This window comes from Struthio camelus, chromosome 9 (genome assembly GCF_040807025.1).
Source record: "Struthio camelus isolate bStrCam1 chromosome 9, bStrCam1.hap1, whole genome shotgun sequence".
Taxonomy (NCBI): domain Eukaryota; kingdom Metazoa; phylum Chordata; class Aves; order Struthioniformes; family Struthionidae; genus Struthio; species Struthio camelus.
Genome location: NC_090950.1, coordinates 5,605,799 through 5,619,146, shown reverse-complemented (window position 1 = coordinate 5,619,146; position 13,348 = coordinate 5,605,799). Strand labels below are relative to the sequence as shown.

General features: G+C 40.6%; 1 protein-coding gene across 2 annotated transcripts in view; it reads right to left on the bottom strand.

Annotated features, from left to right (window-relative positions):
• Window positions 1-1,726: 1,726 nt before the first annotated feature.
• Window positions 1,727-13,348, bottom strand: part of PCCB (propionyl-CoA carboxylase subunit beta) — a 31,727-nt gene continuing 20,105 nt past the window's right edge. The window contains exons 9-15 of one of the 2 annotated variants that reach the window (XM_068954522.1): window positions 12,775-12,856; window positions 10,600-10,723; window positions 8,977-9,084; window positions 4,730-4,830; window positions 3,274-3,372; window positions 2,944-3,037; window positions 1,727-2,009 (exon numbers count right to left, since the gene is read on the bottom strand). In XM_068954522.1, the coding sequence (XP_068810623.1) occupies window positions 1,888-2,009; window positions 2,944-3,037; window positions 3,274-3,372; window positions 4,730-4,830; window positions 8,977-9,084; window positions 10,600-10,723; window positions 12,775-12,856 (730 nt within the window). In that variant the 3' untranslated portion in view covers window positions 1,727-1,887. The remainder of the gene's footprint in view (window positions 2,010-2,943; window positions 3,038-3,273; window positions 3,373-4,729; window positions 4,831-8,976; window positions 9,085-10,599; window positions 10,724-12,774; window positions 12,857-13,348) is intronic. The other variant, XM_068954523.1, reaches the window with a different exon arrangement.

The following is a 13,348-nucleotide window of genomic DNA, read 5'->3' as shown; positions in this document are numbered from 1 at the left end:
GACTGGCATTCAAAAGAAGCTGGAGTAGTGTGGCGAGAGCAGCCTTCCAGTGTGCTTCCAAAGTGGTGTGCTGGTAGAGCGGCTGAGTGCTTGGAAATCAACTGGATATAGAAGCCACGTTCTTGTGCTGGCAAGAGGCAGAAGAGAAGATGAAGGCTGTAACTAATGAGGTTAGGAAACCATTAAGAAAGGTTGTACTTTTTCTTTGTGCCACTGCCGTTGGGGTTCTCAGTGTCTCTTTTTGACTCTGGTCAGGCTGAAGAACCTATGTGCATAACTCTTTTTGTGAAAACTTTTGCCTCACAACTTGGGGGCTTGCCTTTCATGCCTTGAAAAATCACCTTGGTCCTTGAGCAACTCCTATGAGCTTAAACTACACTTTCCGTCACAGCTAAGAACTCACTTCATAGCATGACCCCCCAACATAATTATGTTTTGGTTTACCTTGCCTTGTTGTTGCAGCATGTTCTCTGTTCCCTGGGGCAGTGGGTGCAGACATCCATGCTCAGAGAGTTTGTCTGCTGAGATGCAACCAGGAACATTCATGCAGCCACCTTAAATGTCTTTGCAGCCAGGACAGACCGTTTAACTGTAACCCAAATCCATTGCCTCTAGCTATCACAGAAACGTGTGGCGCTGTGATTCAGATATGAAACACTCCTCCTGTACTGCTTTTCGGATGATTTTTAGTTGTTGCTTTTTTTCTTCTTCTTTTTTTTGTGGATACAGTCTCCAGGCTCTGTGGCTGTAGCCACTAGTGCACCAGTGCACCTACCTGGGAAGAAGTGTTACCTGGAAGCCCCATCTTCTCTTTTTCTTCCGCTTCAGACACATGCTTGGGGAGTAGACAGAAGCAGCTGTGGTATGCAGGTATGGTGGTTCTCTGTCTTATAACATAGTGCCATTAATTACTGAGGTACTCAAAACAGACAGGTCATTGCAGGACTTCGCTTGCTTGGTAGTTGTTTGCAGTAGTGCTAAACATGATGATAGCCACGACTCTCTGGCTTCTGAGGCTGTAGTTACAATGCAGCTTGTAACGAGCAGAGTGAGCACAGGACCCAGGGCTGATCAGCTGTTGTTCCTTGCAAGTCTGGCAAAGAATCACAGAAAAATTTAGGTTGGAAAGGACCTCTGGCGCTCTCCATTCCAACCCCCTGCTGAAGGGCTAACTTCCAAGTTCCTTGGGTGCCCCACGATCAGGGAGAAGACTTTTGACTGACCTTTTTCGAAGTTGGGCGCATTGCCTGTTGTCCTTCAAGAGGAGTCTGTCTCTATCTTCTCTATATCTCCCATATGCCTGCAGCCTAAAGGTAACTTGATACCAACCTGAGAGCCAGTGTTGCTTCAACCATCACGTAAAAGTTGCAACTCAGAAAAGGCCAGCACAGGAACAGAACAAATTAGAGATCTGCAAAGTTCAGATCCCAGTGCACTACAATCCAAGCCCAACATTTTTCTTGGGTTGAGGCTGTGGTCCTGTGGTGCAGGAAGCAGAGCCAGACTGCAAAAGTGGATCTAGGGCTAGATTTTAACTCAAAAAATGCCTGAACCCCTCAGTGGTGAGAAGTCACTGCAGCCCTGCCTGTCTGTCTGAGCCACCTTCCAGGCCAAAGGAACAAAGTACACCAAGGGAGCGTTTGAACTTGAGCAATTAGTAACAGCTCCATTGCAGCAGGCATTGCCAGTTGTGTTGTTTATAAAGATGAACTGATATGATCCCAGATTAAACGAGATAATACATACTACGATTTATTGATGATTGTTATTAGCAAAATCAAAATGAAGAAAAGTATTTCTACTGCATAGTAGAACTCCACTTAAACAGAGAGTGTTTGTATTCAGAACGCTGCCACGTCTTGCAGCATGGCAAGTCCCTTCTCACTCTCAGAGTGGGATATTAGCATGTTTCTTCCAGGGACTGGACTGTGCTTTACTAGCCAGCACATCTAGGTCATGGCAGATGCGCTTGCGGGTGGTTGAAGGCTGGATGATATCATCAACAAACCCTGTAGAAAAAGCAACCACATATAACGAGTTTGCCTCTCAACCTTCTGTATCTAGGTTGTAATTTCAGTTTGCAAAAATCAATAGTTTTTAAATTAGACACACTTGCTTTTTTTTAAAAAAGGCAACAGTTAGCAAGCAAAGAAATTTAAAGGGGGCTTTACTCACTGAGTACTGCACCTGCTACTGCAAAGTTTTAGCCATACTGTCTCCTCCAATCGATTAGTTTGATTTAAATGATTTCTCTTCTAACCAACAACTCTGAACCTGTAACTTTGCATTTGCAGGAGTCTGTTTTATTCTTGCTCAAACAGCAGTAATGGTCTACTGCAAAACTGGAAGGAGCAATAGCGTAGATATTAGCTGTGGCAGAAAACAGCCTCAAGTCTTCCCAGCTCTGTGGCACTATTAACAGGATTTAAATGAAGTAGTACAAAAACAATCAATATAAGCTATCATTACTGGAAATGTGTAGAGAGCAAATTACAAGATCTGCAGAACTGCTTTTTGGAGCACAATTTCATTTTAAAGCTAGAAATAAAACCCCTTTAAAAACAGTGGAAACATTCACTCCAAGCTTGGAGTCCTGTGGAGCCTCACTAAACTGAAACAGACTCTGACCCTTTCTGAAGGTCTGCACCTGGAACTGCCAGGTGGATTGTCAAACCACCTGCAATTTTAAGGACAGCTTTTGAGAAGCTTCTACTGTCTAAAAATTGAAAATATGCTTTTCAGTGAAGTCATCTGAATCATTTCATAGTTTGTTTGTGGCTAGATGCATTTTCTTTCATATGCACAAGTTATGGTTAAATGCCACCTTTCTGTGTCTTGCCCAAATACCCTATCCACTAGCAAAAAGTCTACTCAACAGCTTCAAATTTACCTGTGGGCAATGGCAAATTCAAAAAAGGGACACAATGTGCCGGATAACCATACCTCTCATGGCTGCGGGAAAGGGGTTTGCAAACTTATCCACATATTCTGCTTCCGCGTCTGTCTCTTTTCCTCTGAAAATTATCTGGACAGCCCCCTAGGAAGACAAACATAGCTTTCCTCTCTATAGGCTGAAATTACTATCACTCACCTTTAGGCTATCTGATTTACCTGCTCCCTTCTGCCCACCACAAACATGTATACAAACATGTGCGATCAAATATGCCTCTGAAAGAAGTTACATCGGGGGTATTCGTCTTGTTAGGCTGCCTCTGCTACCAGAGAGACGGTGAATTGGCCTGCACACCAATGTGAAAGTCAGCCTGGATTTACCTTTGCGCCCATCACTGCCACCTCTGCAGTAGGCCAGGCATAGTTTGCATCTCCTCGTAAATGCTTTGAACTCATCACATCATAGGCACCCCCATAGGCCTGAAACAAAAAACAGAGGATTAGTGTGACGTGATCTCATAGCAGCAACAGCCTACATTCCTCCTGCAGCTCTTCCCTTTCCAAAGACAAGCAAGCAGGGCTAAATTTTTACCTGTAAGAGAACACAAGTGTCTCCCTTTTGCTAACCTTGATAGGTGGTTCCTTGATCATGCAGCCCTAGAAGGAAGCTGTGGTTGGGTCAGCAACAACTGACACACCAGTACTGTACTCTTGGCTTCTACAAACACACGTTCAAGGCATTTCCGCTTCTCTGGTCAAAATAATTAGGAATTATAAAAATTTCACTACAACAACCTCTTAAGACTGGACCACTAAAACTAGAACCCCAAAAGAGCATGAAAGGAGGCTCCATCTAAGAACATCACTGTTGGCAGTTAAAGAGGAATTGGTGTATACTTGGGACACTAGCCCCTGACTTGCACGGTACACTTGGAAACAAACAAATCAAAACGGGTGCTTTTGGAACCTGCAATGTTCCACCCTGGTGCTGGAAGTTCTCCAAACAGCAATGATGAGCAGATACTGCAGAAGAATATGTTTCACAGCATTACTGAGAACTACAGCAAGCATGCAAGCTTAGGAGGTAAAGGGTGGTAATACTCACAACAATCAGAGAAGGCTAAGAGGTAGAAAGATGAAAAGTTTTTTTTCTTTTTGCCATGCCATGTCAGAAGCTTATCAAAACAACAACAACAAAAAAAAAGTAGGGAGGACTGACCAGAACAGAAAAAGCAGAGAGATGTTTAGCTAAGCCTTTTTTGGACCCTTTTTGGTCCAGAGTTTAGGGCAGCATGGTGTCAGGTACCTTATAAAAAAAAGAAAAAAGCTGCAAATTAAGGACAGTATAAGAGAAGCATCTTGAAGAAGAGAAACCACACAAGCATTAAAGCTGCAGACAAAGCAGAAAAAAGATAAAATCGGCACTGCTTTTGAAGAAGGAGACCAAAGTGGCAAGAATATAGAAAGAGGATCACAGGGACTGCATCTGGGCAGAACAGGTGACATGTCCTTAGTGAGACAAGCTGGGTAACAGAAGACAAACATTTGACTGAAGGGCATTCAAGGGGGAAAGCAAAGAGCAGAAACATGGTATTTCAGAGGATTGTGGAGACAAAAGGAACAAAGGATCTGTAGTAATATTCTGAGAATAGAAGAAATGGCTCTTGTAACTTGAGAGAAAGAGATAGTATCAGATGGGACAAACGGAGATGTGACAATGAGAGAAAACAGAAGAGGGGAACAGAAGGACAAAGAAGGACAAAGATCCACGCAACGAAAATTGCTACGCGTGAAAACAGGAACTCTAAAATAACACCCTGCAATTATGCCAACTTACCTTTCTGGTGATGATAGTAATTTTAGGCACAGTTGCTTCTGCAAAGGCAAAGAGTAGTTTTGCACCATGACGTATAATTCCACCATACTCCTGAGATGTACCTACAAGTGACAGAAATAATTTTTTCAGCCTAGAAAATTAAAAAAAAAAAAAAACCTAGTTGGGCAACTGTCATCATCCACTACCAGCAGCAAAGCTAACAACAGCAACCAGAGCCGTGTTAATAACTAGGTGCAGTTAACATCCAGCCAGTATTCTCCATATGATGCTGAACAGCTGTATGAAAAAATATGTCACCAAAAGAGGCATAAAGTATAAGCAGCTTCATATATAAGGTCACAGGACTGTAACACTCACCAGATGGTATCTTCCTAAGCAGAAACTACAGTTACATAATTTTCAAGACTCCAAATGTGACTAGCAAACAAAAAGGTAACCTAGATTCACTTCTCCAGGAATCCATGGTCTTTTAAAATACTTTTTTCTTGACCAAATTAAAAGGCAGGTTGGCTACCATACCAAAAACCTAGGCTAGTCTTCTTCCAAGCAAGCCCAAGATAATGGACCTTAAAAGACAGAGCATAAGTTCCTCTATAAGGCGTCTCATAGCAAGTAGCTCTGGAGAATGATGTCGTCCAGCAAATATGAATACAAGTCATCCATTGTATAGGATGTTCTACAAAGTTTTGCCCCAACCACAGGCATAGCTAACAGTCCTGCCAGGATCATGGCTTCTCTGAAGAGCTGATGAGAATATTCAGCAACTGCAGATTTTTGTCAAGGCCTAGTTCCAACAAATCAGTGCGTTTAAAAAAAAAGGCCATAAATGAATGAACCTATCTTGGACTTTCTTGGTTACAGTTATATATGTGGCACTAGGTAATACAGAATCACTGTACTGCAAAGTCAATAGTGCAGTAACTAGTAACTAACTAAGAAGCACAGGAGATGGAAAGACTTGGTTCTGGTTTTCATATTTGCTTACGCTACAGGAATCACAGAAGGAAAGGGTCAAACCAAAAGGTCTAACAAGCAAAAAGTGCACAAGGTTCCCAAACACAAATATGCAATGATGGGCAAAAACTGAGATATTTGAATGCAAAAATGAAAATAGGTATACCAATGGCCAAACTGGCTTGTAGACCTTGCTTCAGTCAGAGCTTCAAAGATAAACTTGATTGCTTTCTATTAACACAAGTTGGGGGGGGGGGGAAGCCTCGTGAACTGTGCATGACCTCAGCTCTTGAGAAGCCGTAACGCACCTTTGAGAAGACTTTTCACGTAGTCTCAAGCTCTTAATCTCTTACTCCCCAAGACTAACTCTGTGCCCTTCCTGAGGAAGAAGTCCTGCAGCAACTGTTTTCATTCTTAATAGCGCAGTGAAAATTCTGACCTGAGCACTAAAAGCACAAGCTACGACAGCTAGTTGAGGGAACATGACCATGTTAAGAGGCGTTATGATTGGGTAAGTAACTTTGGAAAAGCCTTTTACAGAATCTGAAGCCACAAAGTAAAACAGCATATGCAGCAAGAAAGGAAGACTGCTACATCATTACCAAAAGAACAAGAGGCATCCTGGATATTGCTCTCCCTTGTGTACCCATGGACCAAACACAAGAGGGCAGTGCCTCAGCACATTTACCTGTCTGCCATGATGGGAAAAATCTTCCAGGTGCCAGCAGTAGGACATGCATGCACTGCATGAACCATGCATGAGGACTGGCACTTGAGAACAGCAGTCACTTGTACTTTATTTCTAGGATGTCTGACTTTCAGAGCACTGTATATAACTAACTCTACAATTACTTCCTAGCAGTTTAATCAACCTACTAACATTATTATTTTCTTTTAGCACCTAGCATAACCTCTTACAGTAATCTGGGATCACTGGAATGGAAAACTTATTTCAATAGAAGATTTTAAGTAAAAGATTCTTTTGTGAGGTTTTTTTTTTTTTTTTAATTATTTGGTAGTCTGTTTGGTGACTTGACTTTAACTTTCACTCAAGTGAAAATTGAGCGTCTAGTAATTTATGCCTACACTTAAAAATGTCTGTTCTCAACTCTAATTTCAATTTTGGTTCTTATATTTCCCTCCAGACAGTGGAACTTGTCAAGCCCACAAAAATCTTCTTCCCAGCAGCATACACCGGAAAAGCCAGGTCTCATCCCAAGACAGCTGAGATACTCAAACTAGACCCAGAAACTGGGAAGCAATCACAGTCTGTGCAGTATAGTTATAGCCTCAGTTTCTAATTCAGATGTAAAAACGGAGTAACCAGTCACTCACTCAAAAACGTTTCAAGCGTAAGCTCAATTCAACTGTTATTTGAACTGTTTACACTGTCACCCATGGCCAATTAGTATCTATAACACGCCTGTCTCGGCTATAGATTTATTCCCAAATTTGTTCTTTTTTTATCCAGCTTCAGGTTAGGAAAAGCTTAAACATCACCTGTGTGCACACCTCTTAATTTGGAGGCTCTTTAAGGTGTTTGGTCACTAATGTCGTTAGGCGTTTTGCTCACCTCAGTGAGCCAATATGACAAATTCTTCTCTACTGAACAGGGAAGGAAAATGGTGACCACACCCAGAATATATTCTTTAAACTGAAATTGCTAATGATAAGATAACTAATCTTTTAAAACTCCATAAAAAACATTTTAGGATCACTATAACAGCCTCACATTTTCCTCTCTGTAGTGCTGATTTTATTTGTCCATTTATCTGTTTTTTTTTTTTTCTTACTGACATTCTGTTACGTAATACTAACTTAGTGCTTTTGATTGGCTATATACAAATAGCTTCGTGCTTGAATTTTTGAATAACTTTCCAAATCTAGATTCCTACAGCAGTCCCTGAAGCGCCAATGAGAAGTAACTCACTTCTTGATCCAAAAAAACAGAATAGAAGTGTGCTTCTACTGCAGGGGAGAAAGAAGAGGGTGCAAGAGGGAAGGGGAAGGTTCTCTTAACACCTTCTGTATTGCCCCCTTGCTAAAACATGCAAAATACATTGTATCAAAATAAGAACTGGAATATGTTTGTTTACCCTGAGGTAAACCTTGAAAGTTTTTATATCACAGTGTCAACATCATAGTCAAGTGTAGGAAACACTTATATGTTATGCTAATAAATATTTTATATTCATCAGCATAGGTTACACAGCCTGTTTTCCTAATAGGGCATTTTAACATTAATTATAATACATACAGACAAAAAGTCTAAGCTCAGGCCTTTCCTTACGGATTTGCTCAAAGCTTCTCCTAACTCATGGACATTCTCCTAACTCATGGACATTTTTGTCTACCAAGTTACTGTGGAGCTTAAATTAACCTGAAACAGCTAAGAAACTAAGGGAAGGGGACATGTATGATTGGATCAACAGCCACCAGGGACATCCTTTTTTCATATAACCTCATCCTCGTATGCATTATGGTATTAAGTACAGTAGACAGAAGTTGTCAGAAAAGGTAGACAGTTTCTCTTGCTGCAACAAAGCTTGGGTAGCAGCCTGGGCTTCTATTAGATTGGCATATCCACGGATGAGCAGATTTTGCTTGGAATACGTCTTGAAGGTGCTCTCAACAAGTGCACTGCCCAGTTTTTAAACCGTGGCTGTCACACCTACAGCTGCTTTAACCAGTGGCCTCTGTATTCTCACATCTAATTCTACCTAGAGGGCTGAGAGGGAACCCCTAAAGGGTACGTGGCATTGCCTTCCACTGTTATCTCATGAAGCCACAGTCTTTGCAGGACACTGTGGTCCCGCATACCATCCCAGTGCGATGCAGCGTATCAATAAAGCAGCTAGTCCTTAAAGGGACATGAAGTTTCCTGATAATAGAAACAGTGTAGCATCCATCTCATCTATGACAAGGACAGTATCTTTGAGAGAATGCAGTCATCTTTTTTCTGGACGGACCACAGTTAACAGCTTTGCAATTGGGCCCAGACAATGGGACATACCTTCATTCCCCACATCCAACCCTGGCAAACTGGTCATCCCAATAGCTCTAGCCAGAGAGTTCAGCAGTAACTTGCTGCATGAATGGGTCCTTTTTTCAGTGTATGTTTTGAAATCCCGCAAAGCTTTGATAACTGCTATCAGTGTGTTCTGAGGTCACAATCTGGCTTATTTAGGTCTAGTACTGTAAACAGTCTTCCTAGGTAGTTTTTTTAAAATATGTTTTTACTCTATTAAACCACCTCTCCTCCCAACTGACTGAAATATAATAGCAGCCCGTACCTGGCAAAAATCCAGGAACATCCACAAAAGTAATGAGAGGTATGTTGAAAGCATCACAGAACCGAACAAAGCGGGCTCCTTTCACAGAAGAATTTATGTCTAAGCACCCTGAAGTTAAGAAAACATGGTTAGGTGGTAGCAATTCCAGTGATCTTCTAATGGCAGTAATTCAAAGCAACATCAAAAATTACAGTCTATATTATAGCTATATTCTCTTTGAAAAGCAAACAAACCAAACCCATTTTTTTCTGACGTTTTAACAAAAGTGACAGTCATTTAAAAAAAAAAAAAATCTTATCTGTAGATAATGTTGGGATAATCTACCCTGAAGTTTTGCTGTTTTAGCACTAAGATTAGAGTACAAGATATATTCAACAAACACTCATTTTTTTGCAATATAATCTATAGATTTCAACATCGTTTAGTGATTACTGCTGTACAGATAATATCGTTTGTTTCCAAAAAGTAGCATTTGAAAATATACTAATGTAATTTAAAATATTTTTCTATAACTTTCTCTTCACTGATATTTTTCACATCAGTTCAGACTGAAACCTTACAGAGTTCTCCATAAAAAAAACTCAAATGTTCCTACTAATATACTAAGACAGACCAGCCTTTTTGCTAAACATGTTGCAAAGTGTTTCTGCTGTTTTGGTGCCTTTTAGAATATCGTTACCTTCTACTATATTAAGCCTATACAAAAGGCATATAAAAGCACCTATCTGAAACATCAAAAATCTCTGTTAAAATTAAAAACATCAAACGAAGACTAAAGTAATAGTAAAGCCTGCTGACTGTCTAGGAGTTTGATAGGCCTATCTCGGCATGATTATCCAAAGAAGAAAACCATCATACTGGGTCATCTGATTTTTCCCAAACTAATTCGTCATACAGAAAGGCACAAAACTTAGAACGGAGCAAAACAGAAACTTGCAATTTGTGTGACTCACTTCAGAAATTATCTAAGAAGGAGAGAAAGCAAAATCCCTCAACATTCATAAAATGAAGGTGATCTTAGCCATAGCTACATGCTTGTACCTTCATATCTAAGTTATTTGAGGTCAAGAGCCCCATACTTGTAGGCCTGAAGCTTAGCATTTTTCTAGCTGTAGCAAGTAGCCTACTAAAAGTTACCTCTCCCTACAGAAGTGTTTTAGGCATCTTAGTCCATCTTGCTGTGGCAGTAAGTATATAGCTTCCATATTATGCGTAATCCAATTAATTGCAGGCTGCTGCTAGAGCAAGTGGTGGTCTTCTGCCCGCCCTGGTTCTTTGTTCCTACAACTCCTCTTGTACTGACTACAGCAATCATTTAACAGGTAAGCCAAACCACCTTACTGATCCAGTACAGAAATTCACCTTTTTTCCTGGTATTTTTACAACAGATCACCGGCTGTTCTAAGTCACAATGCAGCTGCATGACAATGAGATTCGAGACAAAGAAAGTGGTAAGAAAACACGGAGAAGGACTGGAGCCCATACAAAGTATAACCTATGCTTTGAGCTACGAGCAGTTAATCTCATAGCCAGATAGCCTTACAGGGAGTGCAAAAAACCACAACTCAATTAGGAGGCATGCTATTTGCAAGTTTCGCAGCACAACATACAGCCCACTCCAACCTGATGCTACTTTGGGTTGGTTGCCCACTATCCCAACAGTTCTTCCATTCATCCTGGCAAATCCAACAACGATGTTTCTGGCGTAGGAGGGCATGATCTCAAAGAATTCCCTTTCATCAACAATCTGCAAGAATAAGAGTTAGGCGGAGCCCTTATGAGGACATGTATACATAATACCGACAAACACAAACCAGCTATGCTAGTATCAGATTTTTTTTTTTTTTAAGTTTCAGAATTTGCAGAATTCAAAAAAATATAAAAGGAGAAAAGAAACCTTTTACTCTTCTTTGCAGTCTTTATTCCAGGAAATAACTAGTGCTGCATTTACTATCAAAACTGCCGCTTAAGCATTCCATCAGAGAAAGTCTTTATGATGTTTTCTCTGTAGTAAGCCTTTTTTCCTAGCTTGTAACAAATTAAAACTTCAAATCAGGGGTTTATAACTTCTTTCTTGTAACTTAAATATTGGCAGACTTCACTTTAAAAGAAAAGTGTACCGCGATAAGAAAAACAAATAATACTTCTTGGAACTTGGAATCTTTCCATTATTCAGTTGATGTATATTGCAATTCTTTGTAAATGCAGAGCACTTTATTAAGAGAGACCAACATATCACGCTCTGCTGTGGCAGATGATCTGCGTACATCTCCTAAGTTGCATATGAGAGAGGAGAATGGAGAAATCCCTTTATCCACTGTAGAGGGAATACATGCTGTCATGTGTATCTAACTGGAACCAAGACTCCTTTGTAGCGGCCCTTCCCTGGGGTTGACGTTCCCATGTGCGCTCTGCAAAGTGACATCTACTAGTGTATAAAGCAGTACCAAAATTCACATGTTCAAAAGAGACCATAATTATACATGGAGCAGTAGCGACACCTATACATGGATGCCTGGTGTTTTCCACTATAACTCCTTGTTGTCAACTGTTTGTGACAACTTTGCCTATGCAGGCTGCAGTTTGCCAGTCATTTCTGAGAATGAGGCAAATAAAAAGCAGCAAAAAATGCAAGTACTGTTTAAAATAACTTTATTTATTTCCTTATTACTTCTCAAAGTCTGTGGAAGGTTTTTTTTTTCCCCCTCCTCCAATTAGCTTAAAATTTGTTAAAGTCCACCTTTTGACTTGCAACAGATAATACCAAACTTCAGAACAGAAGATCCTCAGATCAAAAAACACATCCTGAGCTTTTCTTTTTTCTCTAAGATGAATCTAAATGCAGCCAGTTGCAAACTGAAAAGTATTAGCTGAATGAGTGTGTGAGGAGAGCCAATCAAATAAAATAGTAAAAGGCAGAAATTTCAAAAGATCCTTCAAAGAGAGCTGAGCTCCACCACCACTACCACCACTTGTAACGCTGTCTGTGAAACGGAGTCATTCCTCGCTTCACCCATGCACCTCTCTGAGTCCTAGGTCATCTCCCATTCAACATCCAAGTGGCAAAGGAAGCAGCTGGAAATTTGAATGTTCAGAATTCAGACTCTTGAGGTGCTCTACAGGGGGCTCTAACAGTTTCACATAATAAAACTTGTTTTACAACCATTTTCTTCTCGCAAACTTTTAAAATGTAATAAGTTGTTACAATTGAAAAAATGAAGTATTCAAAGTTAGGCAAGGGAATTATCAGCATTGCCTAAGCTGCTTCAGTAAAACCCTTATTATTTATACATTACAATACAGGGTTTTTTAGATTAAAAAATATCTCTCTCTCTCTCACACACAAACACACACACACGCGCGCGCGCGCTTCCTTCCCCTCCATTCCCTCAGGATATCTGCCTCACTCAGGGGAACAAATTTGTACAAAATCGTAAATAGAAAAGGGGTAGATCCATTAATGTATTCTTTGTAGTTTATTGCCTTCTATTAAAAAGATAATAATAATAAAATTCAAGACAGTAGTAACAAGAGGATTTTTCTGACCCCTAAGAGAGAACTGAATTAGAGCATCCTCCATCTGATCAATTATGCATTAAGCATGAGAAAATGAAGCAGGAGAACAAATCATAAGATTCCTTTCACCTGTCTCTTGCTTCATGGCCACAACACAGGGGAAAAAAACTTGTGAAGACAAGCTCACTTAAAAAAAAGTAGTCTTCAGGGGCATTATATTGATTTGTTTTCGTTATTTAATAATCAGATTTTTCTCAGCAGTGCTCAAACTAGCAGACTTACAGAGTGTATGATATCCAGCATATCATAGGCTTTAGTAGATTCGATCGGGACGACTGTCTCCAGCTCAGGAACCAAACGGTTACTGCAGAAAATAAAAGTGTATGTGACAATATTTGCAGATCAGATGAACGTCAAGACAAGAAACATGGACATACAATTCCACCTATCTGAGATTTCGAGGAAACTACTTCTCAAATGTGGAGAACAGAAACAGTCACTCTTCTTCACCTTAGCCCGTTGCACCTCAGGCCACTGAGGGCACAATTCAACCTCACCCACTTTGAGCGTCTGCTGTTCTGAGCTCCTCCTGGGGTCAAAGGAGAGGAGTCAGACTGATGTCTGCCTGAAGGAGACATCTCTTTTACAGGCATCTCTGCTTATGAAATCATCTCCCAGAAATACCATTTCCCTTCTTTGACTAGAAGGGCCTAAAATTACATGTGCTGCTAACATCACAGCAGGTGAATGCTACAAATGGCAGTCTGCAGGGGGCACTGGAGGCATGTCGGATAAAGCACGTAGGCACAGTAGAGCAGGGGGAAGAGGATTTGGTAGAACAGAGTGTGAGGTGGCA